The sequence below is a fragment of the Ceratotherium simum genome, chromosome 32 (genome assembly GCF_057802395.1).
Source record: "Ceratotherium simum simum isolate JZ-2026a chromosome 32, ASM5780239v1, whole genome shotgun sequence".
Classification (NCBI taxonomy): Eukaryota; Metazoa; Chordata; class Mammalia; order Perissodactyla; family Rhinocerotidae; genus Ceratotherium; species Ceratotherium simum.
In genome coordinates, this window is record NC_141931.1 from 10,104,142 (window position 1) to 10,126,855 (window position 22,714).

Here is a 22,714-nt window from a genome sequence, read left to right on the forward strand (position 1 = left end):
AGGACAGACATTGATTATTGAAAATTATAAATAGACATAAATAAAAATGGGATTCTGAGAGTCATTTTTCTTCTCTGTCTATGTTTTCAAATATTTCCTCAAAGAAGAAACTGAGGCTCACAGAGGTTTGGAGATTTTTCCAAGCAGTCGTCTATACCTGTTTCCTCCTTCTGAAACATTTGTGATAGGAAATCACCTATCTGAGCAGTTTTGGAGCAGCCCTGTGCAGGAAGCAAAATTAGAATGGACCCATTCTTTAAATTTATGACCCATATTTCTAACTCGAGTTCTAGTTCAGTGGAAAAACTAGTATTGCAGTCTTTTAAATCGTTCTTTATTTTGTATTTTGTTAAAAATAGATTTTTTTTGACAGGTAAAGCTGATCCAGAATGCATGTTTACTGATACATTAACCATCACTTTTTCTTTTTTGCTAGATTGACTCGACACTATTGTAAGTATACACAGCATCTTGACAAAGATTTCCCACAATCTCCAGGTAAAACTATCTCCTGCCTCTCCATAGCCTCTCCCCTGCACAGAAACATTTCTATTTAGGAAATACAGAATAATTTAGTTTTCAGTACAGGTTTCTTTATGGCTGACTGAAGATATATGAATTTAAACATGCTGCTTCTAGAAATATATGAAGAGAACTGAAAAGAGGCATATGCTACATATTAGAAAACGTGAAACTAAGAGAGGTTAAATATAGAATATCTAACGCTACATGCTGAAAGAAATAAATGAAATTGCTGTAGAGTTGTGTGAAAAAAAAATTACAGCAATTGCACGTCTCTGATTTTTCAAGACAGTCCTAATTTCAAATATTTGTTCCTGTTGTTAAATCATGTGTCCTTACTTTTCTTTAGAGAATTGTGTCACTGCAGAAAAAGCGTGTTATGGAAACTAAGGTGTTCCGGTAGTTTATAGGACAAAAACAGTGACTGGGAGATAACAAAAACCTCACCACCAAACATGTAACTTCCTCCTACCTCTTGGTCTCTGCACCTTATCATTAGTCTTTTATTTTCTAAGAGACTTTGTTATCATTTAACACCTTTGGGAGTAGTAGCTTACCTAATCCTGACTCTCAAGTCTTGCTACTTCTATCTCAATCCTAAAGCCATGACCTGGATCTTATCATCATGATCAGTCTCTTCTCTTAGCTTCTCTCCACCGCCTTACCTTCCCTGAGACCTGGCTGTTGTCCAGGGAATTGCATTCCCCGCAGCCCTCTCAATCTACAGATCTTTAGTCTCTCTTGTACTTCCAACCTCAGGGGTGGGAAGTGAGCTCAGGGACCTCCTTGCTCTCTATGTCCCCCTTCCCTGGTATTATTCACAATTAATGTATTTTAAAATGCCCCCTTTTTGCATAGTTCGTTCCTTGCTAGTGGAAAAATCTGCTACCTGGTAAGCTTTCTGCCTGGAGGAAAGCAGAATTTAATGGCAGTAAAGTACAAAATAATAGCCCATGATACTAAAGAACTATTGTAGAGGGAGCAGTTAAATAAGCTAGAAGAGAAAGTTATGGTCAGAATGGAATTAATTCTTCAATGAGTCATTTAGTAGGTAGGGGAGTTTCAGACGACAGAAACGTCACATAAAGTGAGAGAGGTCACTGGAGATGAGGGAGTCAATGCTGGAGGAGTGTGACACAGGAGTTAGCTTAGACAATATGAGGGAGAAAAAATAAGAATGAGTAGGAATATAAGAAGATTTACAGATATGCAGACAAGAATTGGAAGACGCTCCTATCTGATGGCTCCTACTTACTTTTTCAAGTAGATGTCATCTAAGAGAAAAGAGATACATGGATAGTTTGGTGGTATGAAGAGAGGCTATGATACAAGACTTGAAATGATCATTGTGAAGAATGTTCTAGTGGTGGGTCAGGGAAACAGTATGAGTTTTATGGAATCCAGAGCATAAGTGATATAAGTGATCACTGTGCCCTATTAAGTCCATCTGATTACCTCCTGAGTCAGTCTTTCTGTACTGTACAGTAATATCAGAATCACCTGGAGGGCTTGTTAGCTACAGAGGGTGGGGCCCCACTATCCTGGAGTGTCTGGTTGAGGAAGTCTGGAGACGGGCCCAGGAATCTGCATTTCTGGCAGGGTCCCAGGTGCCGCTGCTGCTGCTGGTTCTGAGACTGCAATTTGAGAACCACTGCTCTAAGTCTTTCTCCTTTGTAATGATTCTAACTCCAAAATCCCTGAATTTGGTTAATTTCACTTAAAAATATATATCTTAAAAGCAATCTAGACTGAACTTACTGACTCATCACATCACTTACCTGGTTCTCCAAATTCCTCTAACATGTTTTAAAGACTCACAATAAACTTAACCACGCAGCATTAACCACAACGGATTCCAACATAATCTTCTTTTCTAGTTAGGTATTTCTTTCATGTTTCATACAATTCCCACCCCCTCCATCTGCCACTATTCCTATCAAAGTGAATGTTCTTTACACCTCTACAATAATCTAAATATTACCCACGGCTCCAAGAACTTCTTTTTTATAAAGATTCCTGGGTTCTAGTCCAAACTGTGGTCTTCCTTTATTGAACTACTATTGTACCAAGAGTCTTTACCACCTAATTTTGCTTTTTAATAATTTTTAACAATTATCATTTATCTATATAAACCAATAGTAAGCTACTTGGTGAAAAGAATAAGGCTTTATACATTTTACATCTCCCATAAATTGTTCAACACAGTGCTAGAGAAATTATCGGTACTCAGTGGATCTTGTTTATTGTATAAAATTCTTCCTTATCTACAAAGAAAGTTCATATAAAATGAATTGCAGGTAACTATCAGTTATATATTCCTATTTATTTCTACACAGTGATCACAAATGTGATCTTTAGAGTGCAAAATAAATTTTTAAATGGCCTTGAATACATCTCAAAACCATTGTGTAAAAAATGCTAAATGAATAGGCCATGCTTTCTCCTTGTTTATTCCCTATCCAATGATGCATCATCATGTCTTTTGAGTGTTTTATTCTTCGTAAAACAGAAAAGAAATATAGTAGGTTTCTCTTCATAGTAATACAGGGAAATGATTTTTCCTAGTTTGGTTAACCTGAATTGAAGAATGTAAAATAATGTTAGAGATTTCTATTGAGCAGAAATTTTGTATCTATACAATTTGTTTAATTTTCATGTCCAGACTAATGTCAGAATCAGAATTCCTTCCTACCTTAGTTCTATGCTCTATTTTCTGATATTGATATCTACTGATAGCTTCTGATAGCTTCTTTGATATTGATCAAAATACGATGATTGGCTTCATATTATTATCATTATAACCATTCCCTTTACATACTTCACATTGCTTTATTATTACAGGTATCAGGCCTATAAGATTCTTAAAAATATTGGCCAGAATAATATTATTCCATTTAAATTTTAAAGTAAATACACATTTTGTTAGCTTCTAGCAAAGTTTATTTAGCAAAATACTAAAACAATTATTTAGTGGAAACTTATTTAGCAAAATATTAAACGTAAATATTCAAGCAACAATTGCCAAATATGGGGGAGACAGAAAACAGGAATTAAACTCATGTGTTTATTTTTGAAATCTGCCAAATAAAATGAAGATTTGCCCTGTGGCTGACTGAGGGGGAACAACAACAAAGTAATAAAGGTCTATTTTCATTCTTTTTTTGTATCTTTGGAAGCTTAGCTTAAAATAGCCTAATATTAACAACAGATAAATTCCGAGGGATTTCTCTTCTTAATTTTTCACAAAATTTGCCAGAAAGATAATCTGTGTTTTTGGCCCAAATCATCATATGGTTCTTCCAAATTCTCCAGCTTCCCAGTCACATAACTCTTACTAACCCCAAGGAGCATGGCTTTGTTTTTGTGTAATACTGCACTTCCAGAGAATTCCTAAGAAATTATATTTAGAGGAAAGATAGATTAATTAGAAACTTTGCAGAGAAAATCTCTTCACAAAGAGTGCCTTGGACACCAAGTCTGATGTATGTACAGGACCAAAGCTATATAAAAAATACTAGCATGTTTCTTCTTTTTTTGCCAAACTAAAGAAATAAGTCAAGAGAATAGCCACTGTTAATCAAATGGGGACACACTGATAAGGTGGAAAACAGAAAGTCTCTTTGTAACAAAGAAGTTGCCTTTATTTACTGCATTTCTCCTTCCCAATTTACTTGATAACATTTTCTCAACAAAGCTACATATCTTTGAAAAAAGAATGGAAACTTCCAGAAAAAGTTTGCATTCCACATGTCATTATTGCCTTTTTCATAATATTGTCTTACCAAAACCATATTAGGTAAAATTCCTTTAGGCTTTGTGAAAGGGTTTGGCAAACCTTCTAAAGAAGTCCATTTTAATGCCACTTGCAAAAGGATAGGACAATCACACAAAACAAGTGCGCACATACCAACTGCTGTCATGTAATCCCAGCGCTCAATGAGGCACATGTTGAAGATGAGGTGATCAGATGTTTGCCCTTGGCCAATAAGTGAAATCTGCTTCTCCAAGTTCTGGCAAACAGATGAAGTCCAGCCAATGAGAAACCAAAATACTACCAGGAGTATTACTGCCAGCATCCTCATGACGCGTCCACCCGTCATATATGGAATCCGCTGGGCTGTTCGTGAAAGAAACACCTTCAAAACCCTGGAAAAGAAAGACATCAAAATGGGAAGGCAAATCTAACTCTCAGAAAGGAAAACTTTAAAATATCTCCTTTTTCTAGGAGAAATTTAAACCCACCAAAAGCTACTTCTGCACAGTTTTAATATGAGAATAACCAGAAACAGTATTGCTCATATTTTCACTTAATTTCATTCTAGTTTATCTTCCAGCAGCAGAACAAATATCCTGCGTTAGGGGCCAGTGAGTCAACAGATTTGTATAGGATGGAATTTTGAGCATGTCTTAATATTTCAAGGAAGGTTCTCAGGACTTTAGAAAGACCTGTAGGCAAACACTGCTCAAACAGGATTTCTGAGGGATCAAAAAATAGTCCTGAAAGTGGGTAGTTGGATTTTACACAGTTATAAGTCAAAAACTTCCTCGAACCAGTTATTGTTTTATAGTAGAATGTTATAAAAGCTGTTTTTATGAAAATCATTTTATATGACCTCCCTTCATAGTCATTTTATCACATTACCAAAACTAATAAAGAAATAAGTATGAAAATGATGGGGGGGAGGTGTTTAAATACTAGGGTAACTGAATGAGAGCACTGCATTAAGGAAGAAGATTGGGATGACCTAAGAAATGTAGTGATTTGAAAATGTAGTGACTCGAATAGCCAGACTTGGGAACTACGTTGCGAACTACTAGATTAGATGATGTCTAAGAACTATTTCATCTCTAAATATTGTGTGACGACAAAAATCCAACCTTACTATAGGGATCCTTCCATCCACTCATTCTTTAATTTCATCTCTAGAATATTCTCAGCTGATTTTAACTCCCCACTCCCATTCTGATATTTTATGTCACAAAATTATGACTTGACAAACCATCATGAGTGGTTTATGATACTATAAGGGTATCCATAATCAATTTCCAAAAGGCAAAATAAATTCATTTTCCCAACTTTCCTATTTCTTCCTGTCTCTCATTCTTTCAACATTTATGAATTCTTCATAAAATCACTATAAATCCAGAAGTGAAACAAACAGACCTGAAATAACCTAGATGCATTATGCTATTTTTTCTCTCTCTAGACCTTTGGTAGCTCTCAGTGAATTAACACAACACATCCAGTAAAGAAAGTTATTTTCCAGCAGATTCTTATTTATCCCATTTCCCACTATACCTTTAACTCATTGTCATTCAGCTAACACACAGGATGATGTTACTTAATTTTGAATAAAATACTTATCCTCAATTTTTCTGTGGAACAACGTCAGAAAGATATTAGTATAAAATAAGAGTACAACAGAAGATCTCTTTATTCTCCTTTTAACCAGTTCACTAGATTAACAGGTATTCTCCGTGCCCTTTGTAGAACATATCGAGTACCGCCCACGTCCTGCTGAATGCTGGCACTGGTGGCTAATGGGCTACGACTCTCCAGGTGTGCCTCAAACATTTCTCCTCCAACCAGTTGAATTGATAACTTGTTAAAAATCAGTTGCATTTGCCTCCAAATTATGTCCTTTGCTATCATATTATATAATTTAATTAAATTATAAATAAAATAATTATATATGCCTGTAAAACAAAAGGAGACTTATTTGTATAAAAATCTATCTTGAATGGTTTGGAAAGACTCCATAAATGTGAGTCACTAAAATAAGCTGTTAACTTAGGGGAAAGTGAGGAAATTTTAGTATATTGGGGTGGTCTATAACATAAAAATCTAGAAAGACTCTACACTCACTTTATTTCAAAAAAATTCTTTAGATTCTCATTCCCATTTAAAGAACCAATTTTGTAAATAGTACATACTGCATTGCCGTGATTTATGCTAGAAAGAGAACAATGCACTCCAAACATCAGACCCACAGCCAAAGAAAAGGCTTTATTTCAAAAGTATTGGTGAACGATTACTTGTGTTTTAAATTACAATGTCTACACATTTCTTTGATGCGTTTCTGCAATAAACAAATTCTAACCTTTGACCAACTATTAATCCCATAAGAAAGCTTCTACTTTAATCAGCAGATCAAAAGATTCAAAGAACTCTAACTTAGAAATGAGAGAGATTTCTTAAAAAATTAATATTTTTGCCAGTGTCAATCTTATTTTCTGTAGGAGAAACTTGAAGCCACTATGTACACATAATTGTTTCTTGTTATATCTAGATGAATTCTAAATTTTGAATGACTAAGATCTCAAAAGAGGGAATCTACCCCATTTTTCTGGTTTTCTATATTTTGGCTAGGGCAGAAAAAGAAAGAATTATTTCAAATTTTAGCTTGACTCAATGTGAATATCTGAAATATAATTATAAAAAGCAAACATTTATATAGTGACAACCATATGCTAGGTACCATATTAGGCAACATGGGAGGCATAAGATACAGATCTTATCTTCTAGAAGCTTACAATCTAACCAGAAATAAGTGTGCAAATAGCTACCATATAATGCAGCATATATTAGATGTCGTATGTAGCTACTAAGTCCAGTATCCTAACAGAATAGGTGGGATCTGATCTAGGCCTTGATGGATCAATAGGTAGAAAGGGAGGAAAGTAGAGAAGAGATAAGGACATGTTCTAGTTAATGGGAATCACACAACAAAGAACAAAGCAGGGAAATGTAAATTGTCGTTGAGGGACAGAGGGTGGAAATGTTTGGAAAGAGGGGAAGTTTTTTCCTTAACCCCCAGGAACTCAAGTTACTGTGAGGAGTTTTCATCAGGGTGAGAACCATGGCTTCAGAGACAAGTAGTTATGATTTATATTTTCTTTCCATCGCTAAGATGTGGGAAATAATTTATTTTTCTGGTACTTGAAGATTTTCACAATCGACATTGAAATTCTAAAACTCAAAGAGAGCTAATAGTGGATTTGTTAAATAACTGTCTCCTTCAAAATACTTCTTAACCAGATGAGTTTATTTTTTGCAGAGGAAATCCGTACGATCCCAGTTTGGCAATCTTCTAATCAAGAAATCCCACTTTTAAGTTATTAGAAATTTTCGTGTTTTACAGACGACCCTTTGGGTATTTATTGTATGGTCTGAGAATCCAAGACTGTCACAGATCCCCTAATCTCATTTCCAGAGGGGAAAACCAAAGCAGAAGCCCTGCTGTGTGCCACGTTATTGATTTCACTGGCTTTCAAACACCAGGAAACACAATAACACAACTCTGCACTCCAATCTAAGCAGTTCAGGATATTGGTTTCTGTAAAATGGAATAAGATGCATTTTTCTATCCTTGCCTTAAAATAAAAGGAGAAAATTCTACTATATCTTTAAAAAATGAGCTCCTGTTAGTTTGTCTGAGTTTACTCCTTAGAAACCAAGTTCTAAAAACAAAATCCCTAGACATGCATTTATATGAAATATAGCTGTGGAAAAAAAATACAATCATTAAACTTCTTATATAGATTACTTTTTCTACTAATAGTTTCATAGATAAATCTTTAGGCTACATCTATTCAGAAGGTTTCAGTATTTGTGAAGGAAAGCAGTAACATATATGAGAAGATTACAAGAAATTTCCAGAATTTAATATAAAATGGCATATTTAAAGTATACATTCAGTTCTCATTATTAATAGTAGACATATTCATGGAAATCATGATGAAACAATGAAAGAAAAGGGCAATCCAGGAATTGGCTGCCACTTTTTATCTGCCTCTGTTTTTTTACTTCCCACACATTTCTGATTTGAGCTCATTAAACTCCACTGCAAGGACTTGTACTTAGGTTATCAATTATCTTCTTCAAATATGTAATTGATACTGTTCACTCCTTATTTTACTTGATCTCGCTCCAGCTTTTGGCATGGCTGAAGCACTTGGCTTCCATTACGTCACATGTTCTTGATTTTCTTCCTAGTCCTCTGTCAGCTCTTTTTCAGTCTCTATTGCAGATTCCTCTTCCTCAGTCTTCCTCTTAAATGGCAAGTGTTCCTCAAGGATATCCTAAATGGTCATCTTCTATCCTTGCTCTACATGCTGTGCCCAGGCAATTCATCTACTTCCGTTTCAGTTATCTACATGCCGGAGAGTCCCAAATCTGTATCTTCAGTTTAGATCTCTCCTGAGCTCAATGTCTATACACTCAATGACCTACTGGACATCCATGGGTCCCCAAATAAAATCATCCCCCTCTCCACTCCTCCCTCCTCCAATCCACTCTGCTCTTGTGTTACCTATCTCAGCGACTAGTACCATCTAATTGCCCAAAGCAGAAACCTAAGAATGAACTTTGATTTTTCTCCCTCATCCACATTCCAGTCATCAAATGAATGAGCAAGAATTTAATTTCTCCGTCTTTAATATGTTTCAAATTCTTCTATTTTTCTCCACCTCATTGCCACTATATAGCTCCTGGCCATCAACTGTTCCTATAGTAGCTTCCTAACTAGTCTCCTGATTGGTCTTGCCCACCCTCAATCCACACTCTACACCGAAGAAACAATGATCTTTCTAAATTGCGCTTCTGATCACGTTGTTCCCCTGTTTATAGTCCTTCAGTGGCTTTCCACCCAACTCCTAGCTCCTTAGTAAGGTAAAAGGCCTTTAAAAATTGGTTCCTCCTTGCCTGAGGAAGACCCTCATCTCTCACCACTCTCCCCTTCCTACGGTCTTGTAGGTGCCTGTGGACTGTATGCAGGTGTCTTCCATCTGAACCGTTGCCCTCAGCTTTCCTCACTGCCCCTCCCCCACCAACACAAACACCTAATTTGGCTAATTCCTGCTTATTCCTTCATGGCTCAGTCACTTGCTCTAGGCCAGTGGTTCCCAACCAGTAGCATCAACATCATCTGGAAACTTGTTAGAAATGCAAATCCTTGGGTCCCATCCAGACCTACCAAGTCAGAAACTCTGGGGGGGAGGGCCCAGAAATCTGCATTTTAACAAATCCTTCAGGTAATTTTGACAAAGGTTACAGTTTGAGAACTGCTGCTCTAAATAATATTTCCCAACAGGCCTAAGATTGGTGCAGATGCCTTCCCAATGAGCTGACTAATCTAGCCTGTCGGATAGATTTTTGAGTTTTTATTACGCTGACACCAAATTTAATGCCTCTAGTTAACAGAAAGTCTTCAATTTTCAGAATATTTGCATTTGTTTGTGATTTTGCAGTATCTCTTCTGTTTACTAAAAAGGAATGAACATATATACATCCTCAAGCAATCCAGTCTTCTGTTGATTTAATTGGAATAATCCTAAAGTCCTGAAGTTCTCCATTTGAGTCGAGTTTCTATTAATTTTACTGCCTTCCTAGAAATTCCAGAGAATAAGGATGAAAGGTAGGAGGTGATTATTACCTCTTATAAATGTGATGAAAGGTACGAGGTGATTATTCTCTCTTATAAATGTGACGAAAGGTAGGAGGTGATTATTCTCTCTTATAAATGTAAAGCCACTCAATTCTTGACAACAGAGCCCTGAGAGTGAACCACACAAAAAGGGCTGGAGTCACTGCCTGTTGGTTTGCTTTCAATGGTCACAAATCCCCATGTTCATTAAGCTTTTCATCAATTTCTCAAAATTTCATTTTCAGAAGTAAACTAAGGCTACTTCTTGGTCATTGGATGGGTTTTAGATATATATCAAAAATGACTGGCATCACTTAGAAATAGATTTTAACATTTATCAGACATGAAGCTCAGCAAAATTATCTTCATTATATTAAACTATTACTATTATAGGAAAGAAAACTCACAACTCAGTCTCCCAGATATAGGTATTTTTGTCAATTTCAGTTATCTGCTTGAGCTCTCATATCTCACATTGATCCTCTTTTCTTTTCACCTGTTTGTAGGTAGATAGAATAAGGAAGAATGATGAAAAAAGAAAGAAGGAGGGAAGGTTGCAAGACTGTTGCAAGTCAAATATTTGAGGGTTAGAGCTAGAAGGAACTCTGGGGATTATCTATTCTGACCCCATTAACGTACAGAAGAGAAATGTGAGTCCCAATGAGAGGGGTCATTTGTCCAAAGTCACACAGACAGTGAGTAGCAGAACCACTAGAAAAAGATAGGTTGTTTTCCCTTCACTTGAGTGCTCTTTTCAGTTGCATCTTACCAAAATAGAACTATCTTTCAGCTAGTTCAGGGCCATATCAGCTTTAAAAAGCACAACGTGAATGTGCCTCTCCAAACATGCCACATCTCCTCTATTCTCCCCATGTACTTTCCTCCTTTCACTTAATCCAGATGCCCATAGCATTGCACGCCATCCCTTCTGTCTAAACTGATTCAAATCCCACTTATCCTTGTGGGTTCATCTCAAGAACCTCACCCTATTTAGATCTTTGTCTCATGACTCCACTCCGCAAACTTTTCCCCAATTGTCACCATTACTCAATTGGTATTTCTTGTGCCCTTATAATCTTCCTGAAGTCAGGGGATGTTTGTTTGTTTTCTAAACCCCCACAGGACCTAGCACATGAAGGCAAGAAAATTTAGTTGACTAATTAGTTTTTATGACTAGCAAAGAAAAGTTTTGTTGTTGTTATTCACTGTGTTGTCTGTGTTTTAATGAAAATAAGCCAGAGGAGAAAGAAGTGAAATTGAGGATCCCAGGAACTAGAAGAAGCTGGGTAAAGCAGGGAATTTGGAAGAATTTTGAATAAGATATAGGATGTGAATGCAAATATTAGCTCCTGTTATATTCCAGCACTTTGCTAAATCCTAGAGATTTGGTGAAGAAAATGGCAGTTATCTACATGCTCTCAGGTTCATTATAATTTAGCAAACATAAATGAATAGGCAATTAAAATACAGTAGTTCTTGGGGAGTGGTGTCAGCAAAAGTGGTGGAACAAAGAACTCCAAAAGTCCACTTATCCATAAAAATCAGTGAATAAACTGGCAAAAGCTGTTAGAATCAACTTTTTTGGAATCCTGGAAACTAATCAAAAGCTTTTAGCAACCAGAGGGATGCTTAATTAAGAAAAAAAGAGCAGAATCTGAGTAATAGAGCTTTGTGGCAATTTAACATATAACACTGGTCCTATCTCCCACTCCTCAGCTCAGTGGTGGCCTTGAAGACAATACCTTGCACTCTCAGTACAGGTACGTAATACTAGATGAACACAATGGACCTTATTCTCAAAGAATTTTGGTTGTTTGTTTTGACTTCTCTGGTGGCTCCCTGAACGCTTAAAGGGCCTGCCTTTACTTCACCCAACTGGGAACTCTCCCAGGGTTGAGGTAGCTACCTGGGGGTCATTAGCCTAAAACATTTAAAGACAAATGGATTAGTTGACGCCACCTGGGGTAAGGGATAATGGTTGAGACAAACAATAGGCTAAACAAAAAGTTAGGAGGAAAGGCTGGGGAACGAGATGCACTGGGGAATAAGGGCTTTGAAAAGCTCCCATATATTCCTGGGTATCTAGAAGGCTGGAAAATTTTCAGAAAAGACCTGAGAAGGCCCTAGGCTCTCATTACCTGCTAACCTCAGGCTCTGCACAAGCAGGAAGTAAAGTCTAGGGAAATACGGTAAAGTGCTTGGCCAAGTGTTGAAGGCACACCCCAACACAGACATACACACACATGATCCATGTGCAAAGAATAGGAAATTTAAAAACATTCTTTTTGTTTGCTCCAGGCTTTAAGAAAATCTCTGTTGAATCACTAGCTGATTATTAAGCCACCAGAACAGAGACTTCTGTTGCTACACATAACAAAGAATACAGATACTGTAGAATTAGTTCAGGAAAGTCACTAAATAAACAACAGAAACTACAACAAGTAACAACAACAAATCCTGGGGAGGATGGAGAATCTGATTTCCAGATTTACCACATTATATTATTCAAAATGTCCAGTTTTCAAAAGATAATACAAGAAATGCAACGAAACAAGAGGGTATGGCCTATACACATGAAAAACAGAAATTAACAGAAACCGTTCCTGAGGAATCCCACGCATTGCACTTACTAAACAAGATTTTAAATCAACTGTCTTAAATACGCTCAAAGAGCTAATGAAACCCACAGACCAAGAACTAAAGTAAACCAAGGGAATAATGTCTTATTAAATAGAGGATGCCAATAAATGGATAGAAATCATTAAAAGGAACCAAATAGAAACTTTGGAGTTGAAAAGTACAATAACTAATGAAAAATTCACTAAAGGGGTTCAACATCAGATATGATCAGGCAGAAGCAAGAATTAGCAAACTTGAAGATAGTCAATTGAGATTATTCAGCATGAGGAACAGAAAGGAAAAAAAATGAGGACAAAAAAACAGAGCCTAAGAGACCTGTGGTACACTAACAAGCATACCAAGATACACATAATAGGAGTCCCAGAAAGAAAGAAAGGAGAGAGAAAGAGCCAGAAAGAATATTTAAAGAAATAATGGCAGAAACTTCCTAAATTTAATGACAGACATGAATCTACACACCCAAGAAACTTAATAACTCAAAGTAGGATAAACTCAAAGAGATCCATACTAAGACACACTATAATCAACATGTTGAAAGCTAAAGACCAAGAACAAATATTGAAAGTAGCCAGAGGAAAATCACTTGTCACATACAAGAGATTTTAAGTAAGATTAAGAGGTAATCTCTCATCAGAAACCATGGAGGCCAGAGGGCCATGGGATGCCATTTTCAAAGTGCTGAAAGAAAAAAAAAAACCTGTGAACAAAGAATTCCATATTTGGCAAAACTCTCCTTCAAAGATGAGGGAGAAATTAAGACATTCCCAGATAAACAAAATTGAGAGACTGCGTCACTAGCAGACCTTCCCTGCAGGAAATGCTAAAGGGATTCCTTCAGTCTGAATTAAAAGGACACTAGATAGTAACTCAAATGCACACGAAAAAATTAAAAAAAAACATTGGTAAAGGTAACTACAGAGGTAAATATTAAAGTCAGTATTCATGTATTTTTGGTTTGTCACCTCTCTTTTTTTCCTACGTGACTTAAAAGACAACTGCATAAAGCAATAAGTACAAATCTATGTTGATAAGCACATTATGTTTAAAGATATAATTTGTGACAATAACAATGTAAAAGGGGAAGGGACAGAGCTATATAGGAATAAAGTTTTTGTATACTATTGAAACTAAGTTGGTATTAATTTGAACTAGACTGTTATAAATTAAGGATGTTAGTTGTAATCCTCAAGGCAACCACTAAGAAAATAACTAAACATATATAGTAAAAAATGAAAAAGAAACAAAAATAGAGGATTAGAAAATATTATTTATTTATTTTTATTTATTTTTATTTTTTGTGAGGAAGATCAGCCCTGAGCTAACATCCGTGCTAATCCTCCTCATTTTTTTTGCTGAGGAAGACTGGCTCTGAGCTAACATCGATTGCCAGTCCTCCTCCTTTTTCCCCCCAAAACCCTAGTAGATAGTTGTATGTCATAGCTGCATATCCTTCTAGTTGCTGTACGTGGGATGCGGCCTCAGCATGGCCGGAGAAGCAGTGCGTCGGTGCACGCCCGGGATCCGAACCCGGGCCGCCAGTAGTGGAGTGCGCGCACTTAACCGCTAAGCCACTGGGCCGGCCTGAGGATTAGGAAATATTGATTGACCACAAAGGCAGGCAGTAATGGAGGAACTGAGGAACAAAAATGATGAAAGATATATAAAAGCAAATAGCAAAATGATAGAAGTACATGCTTCCTTATGAGTAATTACATTAAATGTAAATTGATTGAATTCTCCAACTAAAATGTAGAGATGGCAGAATGGATTTTAAAAAGTGATCCAATTATATGTTGTCTACAAGAGATTCACTTTAGATCCAAGGAAACAAATAGGTTGAAATTGAAAGGACTAAAGAAGATATCCCATGGAAACAGTAAGCAAAAGAGACCTGGGTTGGCTATACTAACATCAGACAAAATATACTTTAAGACAAAGTTTGTTAAAAGATACCACAAAAAAGACATTATAAAAGGGTCAATCCATCAAGAAGATTAATAATTATAAATACATATACATTAAACATCAGAGCCTCAAAATAGATGAAGCAAATACTAACAGAATTGAAGAGAAAAATAGATAGTTTTACAACACTAGTTGGTGACTTCAATATCCTACTTTCAATAATGGATAGAACATCTAGCCAGAGAGTCAATAAGAAAATAGAAAGCTTGAATAACATTATAAATCACCTAGATCTAACAGGCATTTATAGAACACTCCACCCAACAACAGCAGTTTACACATTCTTCTTAAGTGCACACGGAATATTCCCCAGAAGAGACTATATATTAGGCCACAAAACAAGTCTCAATAAACTTAAAAAGACTGAAATCATACAAAGTATCCTGTCTGACCACAGTGAATTGAAATTAGAAATGAGTAACAGAAGGAACTCTGGAAAATTCACAATAAGTGGAAATTATGACACTCAAAAAATGACACTCTTAAAAAACCAATGAGTTAAAGAAGAAATCACAAGGGAAGTTAGAAAATAATTTGTGATAAATGAAAATGAAAACACAGCATACCAAAACTTATAGGTTTCAACAAATGCAGTATTCAGAGGGAAATTTATAACTGTAAATGCCTATATTAAAAAAAGAAGAACTGTATCAAATCAATAACCTAAGCTTTCATGGTAAGCAACTAGAAAATGAAGAGCAAACTAAATCCAAAGCAAGCTGAAGGAAGGAATTAAATATTAGAATGGAATTAAATGAAATTGATAACAGAAAAATAATAGAGACAATCAACAAAACTAAAGTTGATTCTTTGAAAAAATAAACAAAATTGACAAACCTTTAGCTACCAGTGACCAAGGGAAAAAAGAGAGAAGACTAACATTACCAGAATCAGGACTGAAAGTGGAAACATTACTGCCAACTTTACAGAAACAAAAAGGATTATAAGAGAATACTATGAATGCTTGCACACCAAAAAATTAGATAACCTAAATGGAATGGACAAATTCCTAGAAACAAATTACCTAAACTGACTTGAGAAGAAATAGAACATCTCAAAAGATCTATAACAAGTAAAGAGATTGAATCAGTAATCAAAAACATTCCAACAAAGAAAAGTCTAGGACCAGATGACTTCACTGGTGAATTCTATCAAACATTTGAAGAAGAATTAATCCATCTCAAACTCTTCCAAAAATATAAGAGGAGAGAACACTTCCTAAATTATTCTATGAGGCCAGCATTAATTTGAATCCAAAGCCAGATAAAAACATCACAAGAAAAAGAATTACAGATGAATATACCTTTTGAATATACATGCAAAATTCCTAAGCAAAATATCAGCAAACCAAATCCAAAAGCATATTAAAAGGATTATACACCATGACCAAGTGGGATTTATCCCAGTAAGGCAAGATGGTTCAACATATAAAAACCAATCAGTAGAATACACCATATTAATAGAATGAAGGGAAAAAAAGCCCAACATGATCATTTTATTTTATGCAGAAAAGCATTTGACAAAAATCCAATACTCTTTCACGATAAAAACCACAACTAGGAATAGAAGGTAATTTCAACCTGACAAGGGGCTTCTATGAAAAGCCCACAGCTAACATCATACTCTATGGTGAAAGACTGAAATCTTTCCTCCTAATATCAGGAACAAGGCGACGACGTGTGTTCTTACCACTTCTATTTATCATTGCACCAAAAGCTCTGGCCAGGGCAACTAGTCAAGAACAGGAAACAAAAGGCATCCATATTGGAATGAGAGAAGTAAAGCTATCTCTATCAGTAGATGACACGATCTTATTTATAGAAAACCCTAAAGAATAACACACACACACCACAAACTATTAGAGCTAAAAACCAAATTGAGTAAAGTTGCAAGACACAACTTCAGCAGAGAAGAATTATTTCTATGTACTAGCAAGGAGCAGTCCAAAAATGAAATTGAGTAAACAATTCTATTTACTATAGCATCAAAAAGAAAAAAATACTTAGGGATAAATTTAACCAAAGAGGTAAAAGATATGTATGCTGAAATCTATAAAACATCGTTGAAAGAAATTAAAGAAGACCTAAAGAAATGGAAAGGCATTTTGTGTTCATGGATTGGTAGACTTAATACTGCTAAGATGACAATACTCTCTAAATTGTACAGATTCGAGTCAATCTACAGTTCACAACACATACCCTATTAAAATTTCAACTGAGTTTTTTTTCAGAAATGGATAAGCTCTGATACTAAAACTCATATGAAATTGCAAGGCATCTTAAGTAGCTAAACATTCTAGAAAAAGAAGAACAAAATAGGAGGACTCATACTTCCTGATTTCAAATCTTGCTACAAAGCTACAGCAAACAAAACAGTGTGGTACTAGCTAGATATACAAATGGAATAAAACTGATCATCCAGAAATAAACCTTTACATCTACGGTAAATTGATTTTCAACAATGGTGTCAAGACCATTCAATAGAAAAAGAATAGTCCTTTGAATGAGTGGTGCTGGGGCAAGCAAATATCTACATGCAAAAGAACGAATTTAAACCTCTACCTCACATAGCATGCAAAACTTAACTCACAAATCAATCAAAGACCCAAATGAAAGAGCTAAAACTATAAAATGCTCAGAAGAAAACAGAAGTGTAAATCTTCTTGATCTGAGATTAGGCAATGGTTTCTTAAATGTGATACCAAAAGCACATGTAACAAAAGAAAAAAGATAAATTGAACTTCATCAAAATAAAAAATTTTTGTGCACCAAAGCACACTATTAAGAAAGTGAAAAAGAAAACCCACAGAATTGGAGAAAATATTTTCAAACAATTTATCTGATTCTCACATCCAGAATATATAAAGAACTCATACAATGCAATGATAAAAAGACAACCAACCCAATTAAAAACTGGGTGAACAACTTGAATAGATATTTCTCTAAAGAGACAAATGACCAATAAATTCATGAAAGTAATCTCAACATTATTAGACATTGGGGAAATGCGCATCAAAACCACAATGAGATATGACTTCACACACACAAGGATGGCTACAATTACAAAAATGGAAAATAACAAGCGTTGGTGAAGAAGTGGGGAGAATGGAAGCCTCATACTTTGCTCGTGGAAATGTAAAATGGTATAGCCGCTCTGGAGAACAGTTTGGTGGTTCTCAAAATGTTAAACATAGATTTACCATATGACCCAACAATTCCACTCCTAGTTATTATATACCTGTGAGAATAGAAACCTAGATTTGATGCCGGCCCTGATATCAGTTCCTCTATGTTATACCCAGCATATATGGGGTTAAAACCAAAAGCACTCCTGTGCCTTCTCCCTGCTTTCCCTAAGTTACATTCACACGTAAATATCGTTTTTTTTTAACCTTTGTATCCCCAAATTTCACAAGGCAAATAGAAGTCACAAATTGTTAAAAGCCCAGGTGGCCTCATGCTGGGATCACACTGAAGTCTGGCTAATAACCAGTTCTTGAGGTTTGTTACAGGGAAACTGATATCCAGAGAATATCAAGAAGCTAAAGCTTCCCAGACCTCAACTCCTTGGCTTCCTGGCACCAGAATCCACCATTAACCATGGAGGCAGACAACCAAGAACACCCACCTGCAGATTCTCTTATCTTGCCAACCCCTCCTCCCTGCAAGCAGCCTCACAAGGCCAAACGCAGGCTGGTGGGAAAGTGCCGACCAGCAAGGCCACAGGGTCCCCCTCCCTGCAAGCAGCCACATTCTTCGCAACCTTTAAAACCCCTTGCCTCTCATCCTTTGGGGAGACGAGACAAATTTGAGGGCTCACTCTTGTCTCCCGGCTGACGTCACCCAAAATAAAAATACTTTCCTTGCCATAAGCTTGGCATTCCAGTTTTTATTTGGCCTCTCTTGTGTGGCAGGTAAAGAACCTGTTTGTATCTGGTAACAGATTCACACAAAAACCTGTATATGAGTGCTCATAGTAAGATTATTCATAACAGTCAGAGAGTGGAATCAACTCAAATGTCCATCAAATGATGAATGGAGAAACAAAATGTAGTATATACATAGAATGGGATATTATTCATTAATAAAAATGAATGAAGTACTGATACATACTACAACTTGGACAAACCTTGAAAATATTATGCCAAGTGAAAGAAGCCAGACACAAAAGCCACATATTTACGATTCCATATATATGATATGTCTAGAATAGGTAAATCCTTAGAGACAGAAAACAGATGTATGGTTGTCAGAATTTGGGAACGGAGGAATGGGGATATCTGCTTAATGGGCTTGAAGTTTATTTTGGGGGTGATGAAAATATTCTGTAATTAGATAGTGGTGATAGTTGCACAACGTTGTGTATGTACTACAAGCCAGAACTGTATACTTTAGAATGGTTAAAAGGTGAATTTTATGTTATATGAATTCTACCTCAATTGAAAAAATGCAATGGTTCTTATTCTTTCAGAAAAGGAGAAAATTCTGCTGCACCTTCCTGAGCACTGCAGGCCCTGTCTAAGCCCCAGGGTGTCGTCAGCCATCTGGTTGTTCTTCCCCATCCCTGCCTGCTGTGAGATTCATCAGCTTAAAACTCAGGCTCTGCACTAGTTTATCTGCAGTGTGACTATTTAAAACTCATGTACACCATTCCTCTTTCACAAGAGTTCACCTTATGATCTTAGACCTGTAAGAAAAGATGCAACAAATCTGATAATCAGTATAGCATGGTTGATTCCCTAAAATAGAGATCAATAGTACTAATTGACTTAAAATCAGACCTTCTTTATTTGATCTTGGCATGGACACCTGTTTCCTAAGCCACATTCCTTTGGAGCTGTGTCACTTGTAAAAATATCGCAAATAAAGGACATTTCATAGCAATTGAGGGCTTGTGCTCCAAAGATGTTTAGTTTTGAAAAGTTTGACATAAAAGCCGTCATAGGAACGGATTTAAATATAGACACTATTGCTCCCTCCCTGCTGATCTCCCACACTCAGTTTACCATGGAAAGATATTTCAAACAGTAAGCAGATGCTGAAGCATTCTGAAGATGAAGGACAAGAAATCAGATTATCAAAAGTTTAAGAATTACATGCTTCTTCCTTTCCTTACATCCAGAGTAAACACGAATTCTAGGACCATCTACTGCCAAGTACCTCTAAGATAGGTTCTGTCCTCATATTTCAATTACTTAGCACTGATTAATCAGCAGAAGTAATTTTAAATTAAGATTTCATTTCAGTATTTTTTAAATTTAGTATTTTACTATTTAGTATAACATTCTGGTATTCAAGAACACGATTTCAGACAAACTATAAAAACAAATTTATTACAAATGGTTGCCTAATAGCACCATCATTTAAATGTGATTGTCCAAATTGGAATGTGATAGAAACAGAAAAACTTGTTTCTCTTTCTAAGGATAGTTTCAATCTAATTTTATAAAACTGAATACTTTACTTTTTCAGTCTCTTTAGCATACATTTGTAGATAAAGAATGATACCAGACCACAAGGACCACAAAAAGATGACAAAATTCTTTGCAAATATGAAGTTACCGTTTAGTATATATGATCAGTTATAAACATAAAAAAAAACCTCTACTAAATTCTCAAGGAATAGTTGCAAATAATTATATTTAAGCTGTTTTAGGTGTTAGTCCCACATAAAAGAAATGTTAAAAAATAATATTTAAAAAAACCCTAAAGTTACCCTTGCATTCACCTTCACCTTAACCCACAGTAAAATACACAAGATATGTTAGCTAGGAAACAAAGGATGCAACCACAAAAGTAATTTAGGAGATATGTTGTGTGAGTAACAATTGTTCAGTTTGTCTGACTGATAATATTTTTAACTGTTTGATGGTATTACTAATCTTGAAGTAGAAGAACCTTCAGTTACTGTCCATGAAACTTTTGGAAATGAATTATAAAGTGCTGTTGTGATTGCTCTTTGGTTGTTGTGCTATTTAACTATTCACACTTTGTCTCCCCACTGGATTTAAAATCCTTTGACTTAAACTTCTTTGCAGGTCCCAAAGTGCCCAGTACATTGCCTTGCCTATTATAGGTCATAAGTATTACGCAAGGTTAACAGACTCATCTATTTTTACATGCAGATTGATTCCTCTATTAAAATCGTAATCCATGATCAAAGTAAAAAATTAAGGAACAGGCCCAGTGGCGTAGTGGTTAAGTTCATACACTCTACTTCGGTGGCCCGGAGTTCACAGGTTCAGTCCTGGGCACGGACCTGCGTACCACTTGTCAAGCCATGCTGTGGCAGGCATCCCACATATAAAGTGGAGGAGGATGGGCACGGATGTTAGCCCAGGGCCAATCTTTCTCAGCAAAAAGAAGAGGATTGGCAACAGATGTTAGCTCAGGGCTAATCTTCCTCACCAAAAAAACAAAAAAAATTAAGAAACTATAAACAAAAATAAAGGAAAAAATGAAAACCAACTAAAATAACACTAGGTGTACATAAACACTGTTAGTATTATGGTAAATTTTGTTCTCCAGTATTTTTTTCTATATATATATATAATATTTTATAACATTAGGGTTATAATATATAATTTATATTATACTTTTTTTGTACAGTATAGTATTCCCAACATTGTCATATAACACTCTATATTTGTAAATATCATGATATTTGATAGCACATAGTCATTTAACCAAATAATTATTTCTTTATTATAAGCCACATTCTAATGAATATTCTTGCAGGTAAATCTTGGTGCACACTCTTAATTTTTTCTTTAGATTTCAAAAAATAAGAAAACTCAGTTTTTTAATAGCTCTTCATACATATTACCAAGTATTTCCGGTGGATTGTACCCATTTATGCTCTTTACAGAAGTGTATGAGAGTGTCTTACCCCACTGGATACTTAACATTATTGACAAATATAATTAAAAAAAAACTTTTCCTATTCAAATTCATGAAAAATTGGACTACTGTGTTTCATTTTGCTCTGCTTTAATTACCAGTCTCATTGAACGTTAAAAAATTTTTTTTCCAATTGTCTTTCTTCTCCTTTGAATTGTCTGCTCTCAGCTCTAGCCTTCTCTATTTCTGTTAACTTGATGACTGCGCTTTCTCACAGAGCAGCCATTAGATACAGCGGCCACTGGGCACCTGTCTGAACTGAGACGTGTTGTAAGTGCCAAATGCACAGCGCAATTTGAAGACTTAGTCCAAATCAAGAATAGAAAATATCTTATTAATAATTTTGTATAGTAACTATGTTAGAATGGCAATATTTCAAATATGTTGGGTTAAATAAAATATTTCATTACATTTAACTTCACTTGCTTCTTTTTATTTTAATATGGCTACTGGAAAATTTAAAATTACATATGGGCTCACATTTGTGGCTCAGTTATACTTCTATTGAACAGCACTGGTCTATAAAATATACTACTTCATATTTTCCCAGTTTGTTGTTTGCTTTTTAATTTATGGGGTTTTTTTTTCACCATGCAGAAGTTTAAAATATTTACATAATCAAGATTTTCTGTTTGATCTCTTCCATTCCTCAACCTGAAATAAATTAAATATTAATCTATAATTTCTCGGTTTTATTCAAATTTTTTGCATTTAGTTTCATAATTTATTGAAATTCTTATAAATTGAGATGAGACTCTAGGGTAATTTTTTCTAGATATGTAGCTAATTTCCAATCCTTGTTTGTTGAATTGGCCATTGTGCCCTTCACTCCATTGTTTTGGAAAGCTTTTTTTTTACCATAGAGTTAGATCATCTGGTATAAAAATCTGCTCGGGGCTCTCTGCCTTGTCCCCTTGACCTACTGATTTACCCTTTTGAATACTGCTTTCTGAAAATACATTGTTAATATCTATAATCTTGCCTCCTTGCTCTTATTTTTATGCAAATGTTCTTAGCGCTTCTTTATTTTTAAAGATGAATGTTAGAATTATCTTGCTGAATTCTCTCACTTGGCTTATCCATTCAACAAATGTTTACTCAGCACTGTAATGTGCATGAGGCCCTGCCCCACAAGCTTGTATTCCTGCAAGTTGTCTTCGCACCTCAAATCTTCCCATTCAGTGATTCAACATGTGCCTCCATTTATTTAAATTTTCTCCCAAATCTCTCTAAAAGTTTTGTAGTGCTTTCATTGTGGTAACA

The 22,714-nt window shown here is 35.6% G+C and overlaps 1 protein-coding gene across 1 annotated transcript in view; it reads right to left on the reverse strand.

Annotated features, from left to right (window-relative positions):
- The window catches only part of GPR158 (G protein-coupled receptor 158), a 385,607-nt gene that overhangs the window by 23,455 nt on the left and 339,438 nt on the right, over positions 1-22,714 (reverse strand). Inside the window, exon 8 of the mRNA XM_004425290.3 lies at positions 4,430-4,668. Coding sequence (XP_004425347.2) covers positions 4,430-4,668 — 239 coding nt within the window. The remainder of the gene's footprint in view (positions 1-4,429; positions 4,669-22,714) is intronic.